The sequence below is a fragment of the Chionomys nivalis genome, chromosome 1 (genome assembly GCF_950005125.1).
Source record: "Chionomys nivalis chromosome 1, mChiNiv1.1, whole genome shotgun sequence".
In the NCBI taxonomy this organism is placed as follows: domain Eukaryota; kingdom Metazoa; phylum Chordata; class Mammalia; order Rodentia; family Cricetidae; genus Chionomys; species Chionomys nivalis.
In genome coordinates, this window is record NC_080086.1 from 63,447,978 (window position 1) to 63,470,480 (window position 22,503).

The following is a 22,503-nucleotide window of genomic DNA, read 5'->3' on the forward strand; positions in this document are numbered from 1 at the left end:
GCTTCCTCTTCCACATTGCAGTCCATCACTGAAGGAAGCCAGAGCAGGACCTCAAACAGGACGCGAACCTGGCCGTGCAGAGGCCATGGCAGAGCATGGAAGAGTTCTGCTTCCTGACTTGCTGTCCAGCTTTTGTTCAGTCTACTTTCTTAGCCCATTCAACCTTCCCAGAAGTGGCACTGCCCACAATGGGTTGGACCCTCCTGTAGTCTCTAATAATAAAATGCTCCATGGTTTGCCTCCAGGCCAGCCTTATGAGGTGTTTTCTCAGTTGAGATACCTCTTCTTAATATCTCTAGCTTATGCCACATTAAAAACAAAACAAATCAAAACTAACCAGGTGAGATGGTTAATACATCTTACATAAAATCCATTTATTCAACCATTTAGCATATGGTTTTCCAAAGACTTCCTCTGGGGCAGGTTCTAAATATTTGATGCTGAGTTTACACCAGAAAACAAGATTCCTAAGTTTATAGAGTTGGCAGTGACATAGGTGTACCATTTAATGGCCTGGTTACACAACTACACAAACAAATAAATCTCAATGGGAACATACCCAACAAGGGTTGCACGCAGGGAATTATGTTTACAAAGAAGATATTTGCCTGGGAATGAGGGAAGGTTGGGGGAAAGGATACAGTTCAAAATTGGCTTGAAGAAGGCAGAGAAAGAAGAAATCGGTGTTTCTAGTCACACGGGCTAGCCAGGAAAGCCAGGGGTGAACATGGGGAAGACAGAGGGCCAGAAGTATTCAGTGTATGCAATTGACTCGAGAGAGGCTAGAGACAAGCGGTAAATGTGGCAGGTTTTCTTTTGGGCCTGCAACCAGCCCCCAAATTATGACACGGAGACTTCACTATTAGCTAAGAATGTTTGGCCTTAGCTTATGTTTGTCCCACTAGCTCTTATAACTCTGTCGTCCTCTACGTTTTGCCTCAGGGCTTTTTACCTTTCTTTCATTCTGTGTGTCCTGCTTTCCTGCTTCCTCTGTGTCTGGCTGCCTGGTAACTGCCTGCCAGCAGCCCAGGGCATCTCCCTCTCTTTATCCCCCATTCTCTTTGTTCTCTCCAGCCTTAGATTCCTCCTCTCTCTGCCCACCAGCTCCACCTATCCCTCTACTGCCTAGGTATTGGCTGTTCAGCTTTTTATTAGACTGATCAGGTACCTTAGGCAGGCAAAGCCACGTGTCTTTACATTGTTGAACAAATGCGGTATAAACAAATGCAACACATCTTTACATAGTCAAACAAATCCAGCATAAGCAAATGTACCACATCATTGCCTAGTTAAACAAATATCCCACAGCAGGTAAAGGCTCACAGCAGCCAGATCATTCTGAGGACTGAGAAGAGCTTGAGAAAGTCAGGAGATCGCATGTAAATTCACAAAGAGGTACTTCCTAAACTTTATCTTGGCAAACATCATTGCTCAGTAAGAGTCTGTGGTTCAAAGGATTGGCTACTCCTACTGACATGTGGCTACTGGCCTTTGCAGGGCTGAATGCGGCTACATTATCATTTAGGGATGAGCTGAAATGCCAATATTAACTAGCAGTCAGACACTCTTAAATTAATTGCATTTGTGTCCAGTATTTTATTTTGAAGACATCCCAATCTTGTTTCATCAGTCAACATCAACTCCAACCAGTTAGGGAGTGAAATCCCAGAAACATTTGAGGAGAAAGTTGAATGACTGGCAGACATGTCTCCTCCCCCATTTCTAGAGCCCTTCTCATGATGAACGCTGGAGAAGGTCAGGAGTTGCCGCCTCCGCATGGTTTTCTGATCCCGAGGCCCTTTTTCCGTGTCTCTTTATGGACTATAGTCTCCTTTTGTCTGAAGCCCTGTCTAGGTGTCCTATCAGATCTTTCTTGAATGAAACTTCAGTTGGGGTCATCTACCTGTCCTCCCTCTAGGACAAAGCTGCCTACAGTTTGGTTTCTTTGTTCTTTGCATCTGGACTTAGCATAGTGGGGGGGGGTACCTAGCTGCCCATTGAACAACTTCTGGTCCCCATTTTCAGGAAGAGAAGCTCCAACAAATCTAGTTGTTCACGCAGTAACCCTGAAAGCAGAAGACCTGGGGTGGTGTCACGGAGGCGGGACCACTGCCCTCTCCAATCTGCAGTCTGATGGAAATGAACTCCAAAGGGCCGTACAGTTGGAAAGAAACGCATACAGGTTGAGCCTTTGAAGCCCAGAGATCTGAACTCAAGCTTTAGCTGTGCAGTCGTAGATCTGGCCAGTGCAGAGGCCGGAGTTGAACTTGGTTGGCAAAGTTAATCTGTCTTCGTTTGCAAAGTGGCTAACGGTGCCGTTGCTCCTAGCCCTGCGGTCGGCAACAGGAGACTGAAGCCATGATTGGGACGCGGACTGTCAGTTCTGTAGAGCTTATGACACTGATTGTATGGCCTTTTAATCGTCTTTAATCCATTTTACTGACTCAGTGGTGGTGACTACGCTGGCTGTGCTGTGTTCTGAAACGTCGAGAACTGGAGCTAGGATTACGACATTATCTCAGCCCTGAGCCCAACCAGGACTGTGCTGCCTGCCCCTCCTCTGATTACACCGGTGCCTAGGGTCAACTGTGCAACTCTCCTCTCAGAAGAAATGTCTGACTCGTTCTGGCCTTAGGAGGTTTTAATTGCATCCAGATGTCTGGGGCACCACTTGTCAGAGCCTGAGAGAACACGAAGCAAGAAAACACCTGACTCCATGTTACTGCCTAAGGTCAGCACTCCTCATGCCTCAGTAGTTCTGGGGCTGGACAAAGGGTTTGGGTGTTTTGTTCTCACGCAGAAAAGTACCCTGACATGAAGAGAAGTGACATAAAAGCCATGCAGAGGGATGACCATCAGAGCCTTCTTTGGGACCTGAGCTAAATCTGTCAGAGCGGGTGCTGAAGCGATGGACAGAGGTCAGCTTGGTGGAGACAGAGCGCAGAACAGGACAAGCTGCAGTCTGGGTTTGGATGAAGGGACCAGACTGCTCGTCAGCCGATCCCAGCTTGTAGTTCAGTTTTTCTTTCGGGGTTTTATGAGGTTTCTTCTAAACCTCCCTCACCGTTAGGAAAAAAATACTTTCCAGAAATCAGATGTAAAATCAGTGAGCATCTTGGTTCTGTATTGGGAGCATTTTGTGGGCTCTGCTGCTGAGAAGTCCTCGCATAGTGGCTAAGGTCACCAGTGCACCAGCCACAAAGACCTGTTCTTATCTGGTGTTTGCCTTGGAACCTGTAGGGCCATTGGGAGAAGGGAAAACACTCAGATGTAGCAAAGAGAAACAATAACTCTAGTCACATAACCTGCTTTTTCCCTAATGGTCCCTTATCATCAGAGAGCTGGGAGATTGAGAGCTATATAAACTGGACTCAGGAAGTCAATGGGTCATAGAAATCGTATCATGCATGCCGCTGCATAAAGCCCAGGAGAGACAACATGAAATACCTTGTGAGTACACTTTAATTCTGAATGTGTCGAAACAGTCAAGGAGGTCCGCTTTCTCCCTTCCCCGAGAACTCTTCCAATCCCAGCTATGATTTGGTGTGTAATCTTCCGCTGGTGATTGCCTGTTTGCAGAATTTGAGTGAACGGTATTTTCTGCCAGAATCAATAGCTAACTTCTTTAAAGCCCAGACTCTTTGGGGGTTAGAGTCCTGTCTTCAGTGGTGTTTCTTAGTTACAAATCGCCAATGGGAAAAATGACAGATATACGTAGCGTCAGCTGGAATAGTGGTTTTTGTTCCTTTGGATTTTTTTCTGAGACAAGGCCTCGTTCTGTAGTCCAGGCTACCATGCACTCCTCGCGACTAGCCTCCAACTTTCAAAATCCTTCATCTTAGCCTCCCAGGTGCTGCCATTAAAGGTGGGCATGACCATGTCAACTTTAAGTCATCTAGTAAAGCGGTCCTGCCCTCTGCAGTTCCCGGGTCTTGCGGCAGAGCTCATTGCACTGTGGCAATAGTGATGTTGTAGAACAGCTGTTTCCTTTGCCTTTGAGGTGTAGCTTGCCCTTTATTATTGAAACTGAATGCAGATTTTACAGGGGTGTGCAGAGGAAGGAAGACTTTCTTATCTTCTTATCAGTTCCACTTGATACGATGGGTGCACTTGAGCTGGGCGAGCCTCAAGTCCATGATAGACTATGGCTAGCTTATCTTAGTCCTCCAATTCCTTCATTAATGTCTGATACAGAGAAGTCCCTCCATCAGCAGGGTGCGGCACACAGAGGAGATAAGCAACCGAAATATTTTAAGGCCCCGTTACATTCTAACATAATTGCCCACCCACAATAGTATGGGAATGGTGGTGAGTAGCTTTTCTTCTTAGACAAGGTATAAGAATCTGGAGGAAAGGAAACTTGGAGAAAATTAGATTCCAGAGGGGTTGAGGATGGGCAGGGGATGGAGCAGAGCCTACTGTGAGCTTTAGGGTTTGGGTGAAGAGCCAGAGCAGAGGGTGTGCCCAGCCACAGAAGTAGAGAGGATGGTGCAAAGAGGAAGAGTGGGAACCTGAGCTATTGTGGCCCAGGCCAGCCCTGCCCTCTGAGCCAATCAAAGCCTGTAAGGTCAGCTAAATCTATTCCAGCGGTTGATGGTGGAAGCCACACAGGACATATCCTCAAGTGGCTGATGCAGCTTTGCTTCCTGAGCAGTGGGCACACCCTGTCTGAGGACAGTAGACTATGGTCTTGTGACACACTCGGGGCCCCATGGAGATGAGCGAAAGCCAGAGTTATAGACCCTCATTGGAAGGATCCGTCCTGTAAGGCAGAGTCTGGAGACTAAGCTCACCTGAGGCTAAGGACAAGGAGCATTGACCTTTGTTCCATTTCAGATTGCACCTGCCTTTCTTGTGCCCATCTTCCTGGTACCATCTCTGGCCCTGGTGGTGAGTATGGTGGAGAGGGCCCAGTCTGCCTAACCCTCTGTTAGCACAGGCATTTCAAAGCTAACGACCAAGGTGGCATTCCCATAATTTCTCATGGATTCTCTTTAACCCTGCCAGGGATAGGCAGGTAGACACTTGGAGCCAGTGACTTTTTCACTGTTCATCGGTCTTTTCTAGAACACCAGTGACAATCATTCTCTGGATGGCTCTGTGGGGACCCAGGCCATCCATGTCGATGCCCTCCGAGGTCTGGTCAGCATCCAAGACAACAATGTTCTGAGCGAATGGAATGGAATCGTGGACTACAAGAATGTAAGATGCCAAACACGCTTACTGCAGGAACTCTCAAGTGGTCCAAGCAGACCAGACTGCTTTTCCGTCTTCGTTGTCCTCCTCTGAGACTGGGGTGTGCTACCGAAGCTGCTTTGTCTTAGCTCTGTATTGTGATGCTGACTTCTAAGGGATTGGTGCTATGAACTAGCATCTCTTTCGATAGTAAGACCAATTAGAATGGCACATGATCAGGAGGAGAAACCTGTTGCTTTAGCAGACCTCTAATAAAATGTTCTGTGACCATAGAGATATTTTTATGCCTGCCATGCCTCAGTGTCCATATCAGCAGAGCAGCTCCAACAGCAGCCTCTCCCACCTAATGGTACTTGGAAGGATGGAATGAAGTCAACACCCACACTTTAACCCTGCCCTCTGCTACCCAGGCCCTCCTCAGCCAGCTGTCACCTTCTTGTCATGTTCTCTTCCTTGAATAACTTCTCTCTTTTCACCTCCCCACTTTTAAATCTTCAAGGAGATCCTCTGAATCCTCCCAGAAGGCTCCCAGGCTACAGGTAGATGTTGTTAAAACCCAAGTAAAAATTTCCTTACACAACATTCTACTGTAGGCCGCTAGGTGGCGCGAGGAAGGCGGAACTTTTGCTAGAGGCTTAGCTTCTTGCAGTTGAGCCTGGGGTAGCAAATGGCACCTCTGATCTAAGCCAGGAAAGAAAAATCGTAGGCCACAAGAAAGGGGCATTCAAGACAGACCTAGCTCTAGTATTCAAGTCGCAGTCATGATACAGGCCTTCTGCCTGCCCTGGGTTTTCAGAGAGCCCGCTCCAGTTTACACAACATTCTCCCAGGTAGTGGGGCTCTCAGCTCTCCCCTCAACTTCCTGGCAACTCCATGGAAGAAAGGCCATTCCTCCTGCTCTACAGATAGTTAAACCGAGGCCTAGGGGAGGCCATGGAGGATCCCAAGAGCCGTTGAACAGCCAGTCAGGTCCTTAAGAGCACCTGTATTGTTGTAGTACCACGCTGCACAGTCAGGTGCCCACATCCTTATGATGGCATCAGAACACCCTGGGAGAGAAAACCTTCACTATCAGGAGCAGAGGAGATGGCAGCGCTGGGCCTAGGGAGCGACAGGGCTCAGTACCACACAGCTCCTGATGCTGCCGTGGGCCCTGGCTTCCAGCAGCACTGCTGAGATATTCTGCACTGCAGTCAGACTAACAGGGTCTGGACGCCTGAGGGGAGCGGGTGCGTTAGTACTGGGACTGATTGAATGCCATGTTTCTGTTGTTGCTTTAAGGCCCTCCTGGCAGCTAAGCTGTTTAGTAAGATGGCCTGTGTCCTGGCCAAGATGGACCTAACAGTCTTCCCAAGTTTGGATAATATTACCCAGACCCTGGGCACACAGGTGAGTCCAGTTCTCTTTGATAGACATCGACTACGGGGTTTTCCAACTTACAGTCAGTCTCCTGGACAGTGCTCACTCACGGGAGCTTCCTCCGTACCATTCTTCATGCCATGAAATCATGTCATGGGCACAGAACTCGAGGACATCAGCCACCCTCTCAAGGCAAGTCACAGTTGAATCAGTGACCTCATTTAGATGCATTCCCAATGGACTCGAGCTGTGCTAGAGAAGACAAGTGGTTGGATGCAAGCATTGCAGTGATTTCATGTCCCCTGCCTCCTCTCCTCCCTGTCTTTCCTGACCCACCACACACACGCACACACACGCACACACATGTACACATATCCATGCACACACATGTACACACTCATGCACACTCATGCACACACGCGTACACATGCACACACTCACATGCACACACATACACACGTGTACACACGCATGCACACACATATGCACACACATACACATGCACATGCACAAACAAATGCACGAACATGCCCATACACACTGTTATCATTACTGTCATCGACATCCTTAATTGCAGTCAAGCCCAAGAGTGCTGAAATTCTTGCCTGCCTTCTCCAGCGGGACAGGAACTGTTGTTAATAGGAATACATTAAAACCCAGGAAGAAATCCTTGGCTACTCATGGACTCTGCTCAAACTTTGCTTAAATATCAGCACATTTGAACAGTACTCAGGACTGGGGTAGCGGTACATACTCTGGGAAAGAAATAAAAGTGTGTTAAAGCAATGCTATTTTTAAGAAGTTGGGGTGGAGAAACAGCTCAGAGGTTATGAGTTCTTGGTGCTCTTGCAGAGAAACCCGGTTTGTTTCCAGCCCCCACAAGGTGACTCACACCAGACTGTAACTTTAACTAAATACTCAAACATGTAAAATTAGAATACATAAATCTATAAAAGAGGAGTTGAAAATGCCCCCATTCATCTAAATTGACAAAATATAGATGCAACAAGCTACTCTATCATTTTGGTTCAGAAAGCATCTAAAGCTGATAGGAAATGCTACTGGGACACATACAGATTTTTACCAGAGTCACTTTCGCCCTCTTGTGGCTTGATAAAATATTGCATCTAAAGGAGAGCAAGTCCGGGTTCTCAGTGGGCCTGAATCGCCCCAGGCACCTTCACAACTTGCCTGTGAGTCCCTTCTTTCATATGCCATGCCTGAGACGCCCCCATCTTCCAGGATTCTGGTCACTACCCACCCACCCGCGGACTGACCTACACGGTTTTACCCAGCCGAGTCAAAAACTTGGCCCAGTACGGAGTGCCTGTCCAGGACCTGTGCAGAGCAGTCCCTGCCTACTTTGCCCAGCAGCAAAAAGAAGGTGTGTTCAGAAACCAAAAGAAGGCGCATGTGAATCAAAAGATGCAGGAGGAGTTTCATACCTATCAGCCAGCTGTAATGACAGCTGATCCATTGCTTCCGTGGCCTGGGATGAATTCGGGGCTTGTGGGGAAGGGAAACAGCCAATAGCCTCATCTGAAGGCCAAAGCCAGTCATCTCCTCAGGGATCCGCTGGCCGATGGTCATCCTGCCCTGATTCAAGCTTTGCCATGCCCACTGTAGGAAGGCCTGTGGCTTTGGAGTCCTTAGTCCTACTCTTTCTCAAGGTGCGTGGAGCCTAACGCTTATTATAGACCACACTGGAAATAGCACAGCGTGAGGGAGATCAGTGACCTGAAGAGCCTAGCTAGCAGAGGTAAGACTCCAAGACCTGCCAGATTCAGTCAGCACATGGCTGTTGTCCACAAGTCAGAGTTCTTCAGAACAGACGGTCCAGGAGAGAAACAGGACATGCCAGGCTAGGGGATTAATATGCACAATAAAGAAAGAGTAATAAAGAAAGATGGTTACTGCAGAGGCTGGAGAGAGGGGCCGGGGTGGGCCTGCACTGACCTGAGGGTCCATAACGCAGGTGCCTGGTGTAAGGATGACTCTGGCCTTCTCTTTAAAGTGTGTTTCCCTTCTCTTGAAGGTTCCGCCCTGGACATGGACCCAGAATCCTGTTCTGAGCTCCAGTTTCTCTCCTTCATGGGACTGTCTGTCTGTGGTGAGATCCCTGGGCTCTGAACCCTACATCAGTCATGTGAAGACTGGACTTGCCTGCTCCAGCCTCTGTCCGTGGGAGGCAGCCCTTTCTAGTCCTCTACCTTCTGGCTTTCCATATGGCACTAACCCTGTAATCTGGGGAGGAGGGAGGTGCAATTTCTACCTTCTAGAAAAAAATAATAAAATTTCCATGTCACTGGCTAGCAGACAGATTCCCTCAACTCTGCAGGCTCCTTCATCCCCTGCAGGCCCCCTCATCCCCTGCAGGCTCCCTCATCCCCTGTAGGCCCCCTCATCCCCTGCAGGCTCCCTCATCCCCTGCAGGCTTCCTCATCCCCTGCAGGCCCCCTCATCCCCTGAAATCTCCCTCATCCCCTGCAGGCCCCCTCATCCCCTGCAGCCCCCCTCATCCCCTGAAGTCTCCCTCATCCCCTGCAGGCCCCCTCATCCCCTGAAGTCTCCCTTATCCCCTGCAGGTCCCCTCATCCCCTGCAGGTTCCCTCATCCCCTGCAGGCTCCCTCATCCTCTGCAGGCCCCCTCATCCCCTGCAGGCTCCCTCTTCCTCCGCAGGCTCCCTCATCCTCTCTGCACTGTCAACCACGTGCAGTCCAGCGCATCCTACAGCATGGAGGTGGCTCCTCCAGAACCTTTCATTTCTGAGTCTCTTTAGACTATCCCTTGAGAAGTTTTGACAATAAATGAACAAACCTCCAATAGCAACCAGTCTGGATGGTTAGACCTGAGGTTGCACTTGTCTCCTGAAAACTGGGACTGAGGCTCCTGGGCTGTCTCTTTCTTGTGACAGTGGCAACCCATAGAGTGATCTGGAGCCTCCCTCTAGAACTCTAAGCCAGGAGCAGGGCCCTTAGATATCTGTCCCCATTGCAAACGCAGAAGGATCCAGGTATTCAGCCCTCAGTCTGGAACTTTTAGTCTCCATCATATCCCCTCTTCCCATGTGGTGTCGCCTAATTCTCTGTATCACTCCTGTTCCTCGGAACCTTGGGGACAAGGTTTCCAAGTTCCTTCTAGAGTAGGGTCCATATCACAAAGCAGACCTCTGTTGTCCCCAGCAAGGGACTCTGCCCCCAGATGCCTATGGACACAGTCTCCTTAGCTCTGTAGAAAGACCAGAGCCTGAGGCCTCAGGTCCTGACTCCAATACAAGCTGCTCAGGACTGTTGTGGGTGACAGCAATGGCAGCTGGTTTCCTGAGCCTGTTGCAGGCCGATGGTTTCCTTTTCATTCAGCTGAATGATAAATGTTGAAAATAAATCAAGATTTGTGTTAAGGCAGAAGGCGAGGCACAGACCTTACTTTCCTGACCTGGCATCCCTGAGATTGTGACCTCGTGACCTCAACATGGCAGAGATGGTTCTGGACAATTGGTATTACATCCCCATTAGGAAGGACAATAGGAAAAAGCACAGAACAGAATCCCAGCCACCTGAATCTATCTTTCTTTATCTGGAAAAAATATGGTTTTTAGAAACCTCACTTAGCAGACTTCTGCCTACATTTATTGGTCAGAGTCTTGGTCACCTGACCACTCTAGGCCAATCTGCTTTTTGCTTTCTTAAGAGAAAATACGATCTTGTTTTCTTAGGAGAAACAGGATTGGCTTTCTCCACATGGGCACTGTTAACATTCTGAGCTAGAAAATCCTTCACTGTGGGACCATACTGTGCAGCAGAGTGTTGAGCGCCATCTGTCCTTGATGAAGGCCAGAAGAACCCTCTCTGGCTGTGACAATAATGGTGGCTCATCTCCTGGGGACAGGAGAGAAGTCACTTAAAGTTGATAACTAACTTGACAGATGACGGTTAGTTCCCTACAATTGAAGGAATCTGCAGAAGGAATGTTTAGCCTTTACTCACATAGCCTGGCTTATGCTAACTGGAAAGAAAGGGCTGGGGAAAGCCAGGGACTGGCAGTGAGCTTGTTTTGAAGAAGAGTAGTAGACAGCTGTAACATGAAGGGCCAGGCTTGCTTGTTGTTGGGAGTTTTTGTCCCACCCGGACCCCACAACTGTTTAGCCCCCAAAAAAATCACACATAGGTCTCCATAAATTATAAGCTGATTGACCCATTAGTTCTAGCCTCTCATTGGCTAACTCCCACATCTTGATTAACCCATTTTTTTTTAAATCCATGTTAGCCATGTGGCTCAGTAACTTGTTTTAATGGGGCAGATCACATCCTGCTGCTTCGGTGGTCTGGGCAAGAGTGGGAGGAATCAACTTCCTTCTTCCCAGAATTCTCCTGTTCTCATTACATCATTTCTACTTCCTGTCTGGTTTTCTTGCCTATATTTCCTGCCTGGCTGTGATCGGCAGCTGATAAGTAACCCTTTCTCTTTCTCTTGGTTTTCTCTGCAAGGATCACCTCGTGACCTTAGAGGTCATTTTTTCATATTTTGTTAGATGCATAGCTGTAATGGTAGGAAAGCTGGACTGGTCTGAGTTATTTTTCCATTGTTGGAAATATTGACTTTTAGCTTGTTATGTTTGCCCAAATAACACTGAATTCGTTCATCAGGCCTAACAGGTAATCCTGCAATGGAATATTGGGGTCCACGTCTTCTAATGCCAGCGTCTAAAATATTAGAACGCATTTCATCCCCTTAGATGAGCAAACGAGTGTGTAGGGCGCAGTGCTAGGAGGAGGAGCTCGTAGGAAGTGACAGTCCCATCCGCACTCCACCTGACCTGGGGCCTCTTCCAGCTTTCGAGACCATTAGTGTGGAGTTTAAAATATCTACTTTCCTTAACTCTTAGAAGGGGCTAACCATGAGGAACTGTAGCGGGACCCAGACTCCTTAGAAGGGAGGGGGGATTTAGAAACAGCAAAGTGAGGAAGAAGACCCATGGCTCTGCTTTCAAAGTGAGAGGAATACAATCAAAGCAAGAGGAACTGTATGAGCCAACAATCCCCCAAGGAGGTTGGGAATGTTACCAACTAGATACTTTAGAGCTAAAACCAACTCATAGCCAGAATGAAGAGAAGCTCTGTCTTGCTGGCGATGAAACAGAGAAGGGATCCTGTGGTGGGCCATGGTGTTGGTTCTCTCTTCTTACGCAGAACAGCCATGAAGATGCCGAAGCTGCCGCAGGAAGAACGCAGCTGAGAGGCAGGAAAATAATCTAGTCCCTATCAGGCACCCAACTCCAGGACACTCCTCCTCTTCAGTCACCCTGTCTCGAATTTCCCCACCAAGAAAGCAGCATCCTTGAGCTTCAGATCAAGGGATACGTAGCTTGTGCTTTTTATCCCATCATCCCTGATGCCCAGTAAGCAGAAGGTACTTCTGATTTATCTGTCCATGGGCCAGTGGGAGACAAGGAAGACACAGTGATAGAGAGAGATTCCTGTCGAAGTCTCTCCTCGTTCTGAGCTTGCATCCAGCTGCCCAGACTCCATGAGTTCACCTTGAGATTACAGGTGGGCAGCTGGGCTGCAGGCAGCTGCAGAGGGAGATGGAGGCTCATACCCTACTGGTAGACCGCACATGGCTCAAACCCAGCATCTGGACATTTTCACACATTGTATACCTTATTTAAAGGCCTTCTGTATATTAAGGTCAACATTGCTTGGTTCCCCACTGTGCCCTTGAAAGGAACAAACACACAGATGTCTGTAAATATATCATTTATATGTCGTTATTGAATCTCATAAGCAGATGGAATGCTGGGAAGAATCTAGTTTGACTTCTGAGTGGAAATCAAAGGTGTATTTCTTTGGAAAGATGAAGTCAACTGAGGGACCATCTTAGATGTGAGTTCCCGCGCAGATGGAGAAGCCCAGGAGCCCCAGAAGGCCGACCTTTGCACAGGCTCCAGTGGCTACCTCTTCTGAAAATGGGAAAATGTAAATAAATGGCATTAAAAATGTGCTTCAATACAGCAAATCAATATTTTCAAGGGGTCCTGATGGGTAGGGCCTTGATATTTCATAGCGTCAAGATTTTAGCAATATATATCTATATTACTACTACTACTAATGATAATAAGAATAATAAATTAACTTACATAAGGCCAACAAGTCTACGGGATCTCAGTGGGCGCCGTGTGGCTCCGCACTGGCAGCATGCCCTCCTGCCTCTCTTAACACCTATGAACGCTGTCGGTCTGAGCACAACACATGCAAATGCTAACATGCCTTCTTCACCTCCCACTACTCTGACAAATGTCTTTTGTTGAGTTCATTGTCCATTGCTCTGGCCACTTTGCCACAGTCAGTGCAAAGTTCTGGTATGCTCACAGTGCCCTGTGACACCCAGCTGATGTCCCCTGCCTGCCCGTTCACTCTGTCTTCGCTTCTCTGAGCCCCTTAGGCCAGATCCTGGCGCTGCTCCTAAACATTTCTAGAGAATCCTACTTGAAAGGTGCTCCGGAAGTGCTTATCTCCCTGGAGCACTTACATGTGAACCGCGACAACCTGGGGTTTTCCTTGAGGAACCCTCCCTACCCCATTTGTCATTTTCAATCATTCCCTTTCCCATGGCACTGAGCCCCCAGGAGGCAGAGTTTTACCTCTGCATTCTTGACCTCTCTAACAGTTAGTTCACGTAGTAGGACTTCAATTCCTAAAGCAAACTGAACTAAGTCACGTTTTCACTTAGGCGTATTTCACACAGCTGTGCCACCCCCACCTCCCAACAGCGTGATACACAGCAGCTGCCAGAGCTTGGTTAGCCTCCTTGGTACTCACCAGGCGACTTTGTAACCACCTCCCCCTTATACAGGGGGACATGCTTGCACAGATGTTCAATAGGCGACCCAAACAGGAACCAATCCGCCTTCATGAGCAGAGACTTCAAAGGGTTGTACTTGACCCAGGTGTACTCTGTGGAGTCCATGATTCTCATTGTCTAGGTGACGTAACAGAGAACAGAGCTGACAGAACTGGAAGCCCGCTGGACCTGCCTTTAGCTGTGAATGGCTTTCTCTGGTCAATGGTTAGATAAAGGGCATTCAGAGATTTCAAGTCATGGTTTCCTGTGACTACTCTGCCTGGAGACGCTCTTTTTTACCCACAGTATTTCACTGCAATAAACCCACAGAAGGTAAACCCCTGAAAGGGGAGAGGCAGGTGAGACAGTGCAGTCAGAGCCCAAACTAGGTACCCAGCTTCGCTGGACTGGTGGAGAGTCTCACACTGTGGTATTGTTTGTCTGTATCTTTGTATTCTTCAATATCATTTTCAAGCAAACGACATATCTTAGATCTCACCTCCAAGAAGAAATGTTCACCAGCCCCCTCTGCAAAGACAGTTCTTATCAGTTTATGTTTTCAGGGCTCTATGATGGAAATCGAGCTCCCCCCCATGTGAGAACACGTTAGTAAGCTGAGCATCGTATACATGGAAATGGAGGCTAGAGTCTGCCGTCCCTTTCACATCTCTGTGGGCAGCAGCCTGCACTGGCTCAGGAGCAGACTTTTCAAGAACTCCCCACCTACCTGCATCTCGTAGATGTACCGCTGGAGTTTGTCTAGAGCCGGGATGGCTTTGTGGTCCATCTTGAGGATGTAGCAGGCTCTTCGGGAGAGCACTCTGGATGCTATGTAACCCTGAAGGAGCAACAGCACAGTCATTGACCCTAAAGGTTCTGGGATCCTGATTGGGTGAGATTAACATCGAGTCTTAGAAGAAAGGATTGACTTCGTCGTGAGTTAATGTCATTTCGAAATTATGTCCACTCATCTTTGATAGGGAGTTTTACTTCCCTGCTCACCTCTGTATGCCTGCAAAGCTGGCATGTGCTCTGTGTTCTGGAAGCTGGGTCTACAGCTAAGGGCTTAAAGACTGAGGAAGAATGGCTCTCTATCTCTTCCTTTGTGTTTTAGCTAGCCTGTTCTTCCGTTCTGACTACGACAATATCCTTCAGAACTGTATCCTTCAATACCATCATGGCTCCACATGTGGCTACTTAAATTCAAATCCAGTGAAATTTACCACTTATTTCACAGTGGATTTTGAATACAATGACTAGAGGCTTCCCTTCTGGAAAATTCAAACATAGAACATCTCGACCTGGCTTGACATTCTAGAAGTCTCCTAGGCATGCTGACGCCTACCCTAACCCCACACAACTTTACCTGTTCTCCCTCCTTTTCCCTCTTCTCCATCTTTTCTCTGACTCAGACTCTATCCACCACACAGAGAGGGTGGCCTGAGGAGGCTGAGGAGCACAGGGATGTTGAAGATTTGACATGAGAAAGAATCAAAGGTCATCACATTTTGACCTTGAATGGAAATTTTCTGTGATGTTTCAAATACTTAAAAATTATTCTGCTTCTGATTTTTCAGCTCTCAAAAGTTCTTAGTACCTAAAGTTTGACAATAGATTGAGGCACCGAGGCTGATGAAGAAGGAAGGAGCTTAAACAAAGTCTCTATAATTTCAGTTTTTTAAGTCACTTTTGGGACTTCCATGATTCTATTTAAAGATAGTTTTAGCTGCACTTCCTGTTGAGGTCTTCAAAACTCTCCATTCAGAAAGCGATACGAACTCCCAGCAGTGCCAGGAGGAATCATCTGGGGAGCTCTGAGAAGAAAAGGGAAAAAACCAACTTCAGACACACATTGTTGGTATCCATGCTGGGTACCTCTGGGTAAGGCGGCCCATAATAAGTATTGGAAGAAAAAAACAGTAAATGGATGAAGGAAGTTTCTAAGACTTGTTACCCTGGTAACCAACACTGGGGAGGCCTCATAGCAAGTGTCATGTTGTAAGGTCTACAGAAATAATTTAAGTTTGTGCATTGTTCTGGGTTTCTGCTCATTTTCTGTGTTTTGTATCAGAAGTTCTCATTTGTTTATCCAACAGGCATTTTCCTGTTTATGTTCTAAGCATTGCTTCGGCCGTTCTTCCAGCCTGTGTCTGCACCGGAAGAGGGACAATGCCATCACTGTTGAGGAAATGTAAATTTTTTTCTTAGAGATGTTTTATTTTCTTGCTTGATCATTTAAAAGGAAAGAAAGATGTGAGGAAAAATTTAAGGACATGTAAAGACAGACAGTATAATTAAATATGTCCCTCTACAAAACCAATCCTATAGCTTGCTGCTTACATGCTTATAGTCAAAAATGGTGGTGGAAGAGCAGGACCCTGCGTGGATGTTGACGGTAGCGGTGTTCTTCTCGTTGTCGATGCTCACTGTCTCCTGGACATTGCTGCCATTGGTGCCTGGGGCTATGATGTTAAAAACCTAGAATTGACAACCAAGACAAAATCAGATGTACGTAAATAGTGTGCATTGGAAAGCAGCTCTTTCACTGGGATAAACCTGCACTGTATGTCCACCAGGATAAACCTGCACTGGGCAGTCCACTGGGATAAACCCTGCACTGGACAGTTCACTGGAAGCCCATGCCGTGTTCGGGCTGCAACTGAATGTGAAGCTTTGCCCACAGTTTTGTTACATTATGTACCAGAGGTTGAAGTGAGCTCCGAAGTGATGTCATCGCAAGGGAAATGGGACTCGCCACATTTTAGTATGTTGGGTTACATTGTGGAGGCATTGGAAGCAGAAAGAAATAACCCCTCATCTTTCCCATTCTTGGGATTCCGTCTCAGTGAAGACATGTGGACTACCTGGCCCTTGCACAGCCTGGCCTCTCATCTTATCCCACAGCTCTAAGAAGCCAACTCACCTCTTCTGCCTGAGACTGAATTCCAAAGATGGACAGCACCACCAGAAATGCCACCTGAAAAACACATCAATTCTCTGTGGGATTGTCACTCAGTGAGGGGGCTCAGTAGGAGATGGTAGGTGCCTAGGAACAACAGTCATTCCTTAGAGGTGGCCAGCAGTCTGCTTTTCGACTTTAAAAAGTAGAAAATACATTTACCCACTCGGCAGGCCCTTGTTGAGTTCATGTTATTTGTTAGACGCATGGTGGGCAGGTGAGCAGAGAAGGACACTCTTACAAAGGGAAAAACTGGCACGATTCACACCCACTTTGGGATTAGTGAATAAATTATGTCCTCTAAGGGGAAAATGTCAATTTCTTGAGACTGAGGTAATGAACCATTAAAATGAACCCATGAGTGACATGGTCACAATATGATTTTAAGGACAGCTATGGAAGAGAAGGATTCTGGTTAACCTTGGCAACCCTCTTCTCAGATCTCTCTCCTGGTGCCTGGGGAGGAGACTCTAGCAATAACCTATGTGCAGACACCCTGCAGTCTGCTTTCATGGGGCTCCTCCCCACCCCGGGCTGGATACCTCCGACAGCTCTGGAGCCTCAGACACTCCTGCATGTTCTATTCAATGTGTCTGGACTAGAAGTTGGGATAAGTGAATCAACTGACCATCTCGGTGGAGGCCTGCGAGAGCACAGGACGTGTCCTTGGCCCCCAGATCCCTCCTACCCACCAAGGTTGGCACAACTTGACTCTAAGTGTGCACTTCAGGCTTGGATCTCCTTCTAGGAAGGGACACCGTCTGTCTGACAGTCTTTGTTCCTTTAGGGCTGATACAATGTGCAACTTTTTCTGTTAGCAGCCGAGTGAAAACAAGAGGCAAAAGCTGGGTTAGGGCTTCTATCCTGAATCCCAGAACACAGGCGGAGCCATGGAGTCCCGTATCAGACGGGGTGGGGGAAGTCACTGAAGGGCTCATTTTACCTTAATAAAGAGTTTAGACACAAGATCAGTCTGGTTTCTTTAAGTTCACCTAGTTACTACCGTGCACAGGGCCCAAGACAGAGAAACCCCATCCTGAACTCCATGTTTACAGATCTGGAGAATTCAGTCCCCTCTGTCTCAGTCTCCTCAACTTCACAACGAGGGCAGCAATGTGTGCTGTGCACTGTGGGCACAACAAGCAGAGGTGATTGTCCACGAGAAAAACTGGGGCTCAGCACAGTTTGGGGGTGGCCGCTCTCACTCTTATTGCAGACATTGTTTTTAAAGCACTTCTTCTCTTTCGAATGACAAATGTAATTACTCTCAGATGCCTGTACCCCTCACAAAGCGATGAGAAGAGATTGCTAATAAATAGCCTCCAAATTTCCATTTTTTCTTCGTACATTTTGAGTAAACCCAAGAAATACAGGCAGTGGACATACAATATTCAACATTATTCCTGGTCCCCTAACATCATAAATTCAACCCCGGAGGCATAGAAGGGCACAGTGTTTGTCTAAGACCCTTGAATTCCACAGCACATTGGATACAAGCAGCAGTAGCAGCAGAAGCAGAAGCGCAGAGAACGTGAATGCATACTCACGGGGATTTTCATTTTGCCCGAAGAGAAGGAGCTGGAGTGAGTGCAGACGCCTGCGCAGTGTCCAGTCTTTATATTGGCATGAAGAGGTGAAAACCTTTCTCCTGAGTGGTCATGTCAGAAAAGATCGAGCCCATTATCTGGGTCACACCTTGGCAAACTCCCTAATCAGGATGGAGACCTAACCACATCCCAGGTATCAGTGAAGTTTGTTAATCAGTACTGAAAACTCCCCATTGGTCACTCTGCAAACACGCCTAGCTTATCTGTCCCAGCTGGGCTCCCACCCTGTAACAATACTACAGACACTTGCTCTTCCCACATAGACTCGGAAGGGGCATACTGACTCCTTCTCCCGAATGTAAAGCCCTTAAGACTTCGGGGCCCCACTCAGGGTCCCTTCACCACTGCCCTGCTTGTTGAATTTGTCCGCCTCAGCATCAGACATGCAAACAGGTGAGGATAGTGTTTGGGAGCTTGTCTTGGAATATGAACAGCCTGGTGGCTGTCTTTCCTTCCTTCCAGTCGGCAGCAGTCTGCAGAGATTCATGAGGAACAAGATTTGGGAGTCTACTGGCACTGACCCAATGTTTTAGGTGGACCCTGTCCAGGGCACCATGAACAATGGGGACACATCTCTTCTTACCTTAAGAAACTCTCAGATTTTGCAAAGATTGGGAGAGGAAAGCAGAGCTTAGTTTGAGTAATTTTTACTGCTTAGTTTGAGTAAATTTTACAGTTAGAAATTGCTAGTTAGATTGTGAGGAGGAGGTCATGAACTTATCAGGCAACAGAGATTTTGTTTTTAACCCGACTGTAAATTGTGAAATACTGAGCAAGAAGCTAAAATGAACAACCAATGTTTTAAAGAAGAGAGCTTTTAGCCGGGTGGTGGTGGCGCACGCCTTTAATCCCAGCACTTGGGAGGCAGAGGCAGGAGGATCTCTGTGAGTTCGAGACCAGCCTGGTCTACGATCTACAAGAGCTAGTTCCAGGACAGGCTCCAAAACCACAGAGAAACCCTGTCTTGAAAAATCAAAAAAAAAAAAAAAAAAAAAAAAAAAAAAGAAGGAAGAAGAAGAGAGTTTTTAGAAGTGGACATTGAGGGGCCCCTGGCTCTCCAGAGCTCCGCTGCCTTGGCTGCTCAGCAGGAATGAGGCAATGGGTGTGTCTTTTTTCTGAGGTCACTGTGGCAGGAACGACTACAGTTCTACAGGACATCTGCCAACGCTTTCCCATCCCTGACTCCAGCGACATAAAGATGCAAGAAGGCCAGGGTTCCCGACAGGATCACTTTCAAACATGTGGGTACCCGCTGCCTCGTTTACCCATCCCCAGGAGCTCCAAGTCCGTAGTAGGCCTAATGATGACACTGTGATCATCCATGGAACATGTCCTGGTGCTTTCTAAACACTTGGAGCATACTAATTCAGCAGTCCTTACGGTCCTGTTCCCATTTCCCAGCAAAAGCACCAAGATGCAGGGAAGTTAAAGTAACTAACTGCTTGGAACCACACAACTTCCAAAGGCGAAAGCTGGGGCTCGAATGTGGCCTGGCGCCAGAGTCCACCATCTTAGACCCAAGTCCTCCCAGACTGTGTGAGGCAACACAAGTTCTCAGCTTGCTGAAGTGGGCCACGAGCAGGCTTCTGTGCCTATATTGCTCCCAGCTCAAAGACAGCCTTGGAAATTGTGAGGCTTGGCCACAGCTCCACTGAAAATTTCACTAGGGGAATGTGAAGCTAGCTGCATGGACAAACATCACTAAGGACGACCCTCCTGCATATACCTGCCAGTGTCACAGACACAAGGGGCCTGTGACGAGCTCAGCCACGCCTGGGATTTGCTGCAGCCCAGCAGGAGCATGAGGCACTGCGGGCGTGGGGACTTCCAAAGCATTCACTTACAGGGCTGTTTCAACTCCCGCAGGCCTTGGTCTTTATAACTTGTGCTTTTAGTCTTGCTTAAAAAATGTTACCAATGTCCTTAATGCATTTTCCCACATGTTCTTAAAGTCCTGCTTTTCACATTCAATTTTACTATTACTTCTGAGTGTAGTGTGAGGCTCCAATACAGTTTTTTTCCACTTAGACATCCAGTAGTTCCAACATCCGTTAGTAAATAGTGTAGCTCTTTGCCACTAACTTTTAAAGCCAGGCGGTTTCCATGGAAATAGCCTCCTGCTTGCTGCCTCCATATTTCATTGGTTCATTTAGTATCCAACAGTGATGGTTCCTAGGTCCACAGATGAATTCTGAAACCCAGTAGACCAAATCCCCCAATGCTACTACTTCTAAATGTTCCTGTCATTCTGTGAAGTTCCTTTCTGCTTTCTCTGTCTTGATTCTCACAGAATTACTGTATTCTTTGTCTGACGTCTTGAGCTGAACATTGCTCTGTACATTGAGTCTCTCTTGTTATTTTAAGTGGAAACATTGAGAAGTAATAGATTTACCACTAAGTACATCTTATTTTCTTCATGTAACTATTTTACCTTTTAAAAAATTTCTTAATTCCTGTTGTGATGTTTTTTCTCTTTAACCCAGTTATTAAGGTATTTTTTTCAATTTCTAATATTTGGATGTGGAGCAATGGTATGAAGAAAACACACCTGCTCTTAACTTCTTCGAGCTGGCTGTAAGCACCATGCTCGTGGCTCTTGGGGAAGAGCAGCCACACGGCCCTGTCTAGATGGGAGGGAGTGGGTTGCCCATCACCCCAGCGTCAGCATCACTGTGGGTCTAGGCTCTGGAAACATTGCCTTGCCTACATTTTTCTCTTTGTTCAGACTTTTAAAAACTCCATCAAGTATATAATCAAGTCAAGAACTCGGAGCTTGGCGTTTAATTCGCTCTATAGTCTTCCTCCAAAGGAACTTGGAAAGTGAAATGAGCCAAGTTGCTACAGATCTTGATTGTACCTCAAAAGCCAGGTGTTGGGGGCTGGGTCCCCAGCACGTTGTGCTATGGAGGCCAAGGCAGGAAGTGGAACAGTTATGAGGTGGGACCTAGTGTAGGAAGTTAAATCAGTAGGGGTGTGTCCTTGAAGACAGGCTGTTGGGAACCTGGTGTTCTCTCCCTCCCTCTCTGTGTGTGTGCATATGTGCGCACACACACGCACACACTCTGTTGTCTCTGTGTGTGTGCATGTGTGTGCTCTCTTTCTCTGTTGTCTCTCTCTCTCTCTCTGGGTGCTCTATCTCTCTGTTGTCTCTGTGTGTGTGTGTGCATGTGTGTGCTCTCTCTCCGTGTTGTCTCTCTGTGTGTGCTCTCTCTCTCTCCATCCATCTCTCCATTTTCCAGCTTTCAAAAAATGAAGAGAGCTCCTCTGCCATGTGGTCTCATCACGATGCATGAGGTCACAACAATCCCAAAGCAAAGAGCCAAGGAGCCACCATCTGAAAGCCATGAACCTTTCTCTTTCGAAGCTATCATCTCAGGCATTTTGTCACAGTGACAGAGAACTGGATAGCAAGGAAGGAAATCGTCTAAGTGAAGGAAAGGAAAGGAAAGGAAAGGAAAGGAAAGGAAAGGAAAGGAAAGGAAAGGAAAGGAAAGGAAAGGAAAGGAAAGGAAAGGAGCCTGTGGGAGCAGAAAGAAGCTTATGTACCTAGCTGAGCGGCCACAAAAGCCACTGGTCCTGCCACTCCCATGCCCCCTCCCAGCACACCACACACTCCTAACCTTCTGCCACTGCTCTCCTCCTTCCACGCTCCGCTTCCCATTGCCTGTCCTCTCCTCTCCACCCCACTGTCACTTCTTTCTCCTTTCCCCATACTATGTCAGTGGTAACCACTGGAGAAGTGGTCTCATGCCCCAAACCAAGGATCTCTGAGAATTTTCTGTCACCAGAAAATGTAAGTCACTGTTAAAAACAGTAAATGTGAATGTATGGGATTGGGATTGCACAAGGATCCAAAACCTAAACTGTACTGGCCTGATGTATCAACTATAAACAAGAAAAATCACGATCATAGTGTTCATTGTTTTCTATGAAAATGATAACTCATTTCCTTTGATGACCCTAAAGTCTCTCTCATGACCTTCAGCTGGAGAGAAAGAGCTGAGAACTCCTCACATCACCTTCAGACATCGACAGGATGATCAGCAAAATGCACCAGGAGCAGTAAGCCCAGAATGCAGCCTCCCTAAAATTATTGATATTACTATAGACAAAGTAACCATAGAAATCATCAGAGAATTCAGGACTCAGGCAGAACTATTAATGTAAAATAAAAGTAAGATGTCTGGGAAAATTTGCAAGTATATTAACTTTAGAAATCAAATTTACATAAGCCATAGGTTAAAGAGGAACCCGTATGGAAATTAAAGACATTTTTAATTAAATGGACATAAAATGTGATGTCAATGCTTATGTTAGGATATCTGCCTTAAGAAATTTAAAAACTGGGGCCAGAAAGATGGCTCAGTGGTTAAGAGCACTGTCTGCTTTTCCAGAGGACCCAAGTTTGATTCCTAGCACTTACATGATGGCTCACAGCTGCCTAAAACTCCAGTTCCAGGGGATCCAGCCCCTGGTTCTGAGTGAGTGTGTGGATGCAAAGCCAGGCTCAGGCACAGGCGGCAGTTGCTTTCTCTGGGAGC

At 47.1% G+C, this 22,503-nt stretch overlaps 2 protein-coding genes across 2 annotated transcripts; one reads left to right on the forward strand and one right to left on the reverse strand.

Annotated features, from left to right (window-relative positions):
• Positions 1-727: 727 nt before the first annotated feature.
• Positions 728-8,685, forward strand: LOC130872929 (gastrokine-3-like). The gene is made up of 7 exons (XM_057767372.1): positions 728-795; positions 3,429-3,450; positions 4,837-4,890; positions 5,068-5,202; positions 6,478-6,585; positions 7,798-7,939; positions 8,591-8,685. Exons 1-7 carry the CDS (start codon positions 728-730, stop codon positions 8,683-8,685), a joined length of 624 nt encoding a protein of 207 aa, XP_057623355.1.
• A 3,747-nt stretch (positions 8,686-12,432) lies between these two features.
• Positions 12,433-17,914, reverse strand: Gkn2 (gastrokine 2). Its single transcript, XM_057767504.1, has 6 exons — positions 17,903-17,914; positions 16,320-16,373; positions 15,737-15,874; positions 14,124-14,234; positions 13,375-13,534; positions 12,433-12,512 (listed from the first exon to the last, which is right to left on the reverse strand). Exons 1-6 carry the CDS (start codon positions 17,912-17,914, stop codon positions 12,433-12,435), a joined length of 555 nt encoding a protein of 184 aa, XP_057623487.1.
• Positions 17,915-22,503: the final 4,589 nt, after the last annotated feature.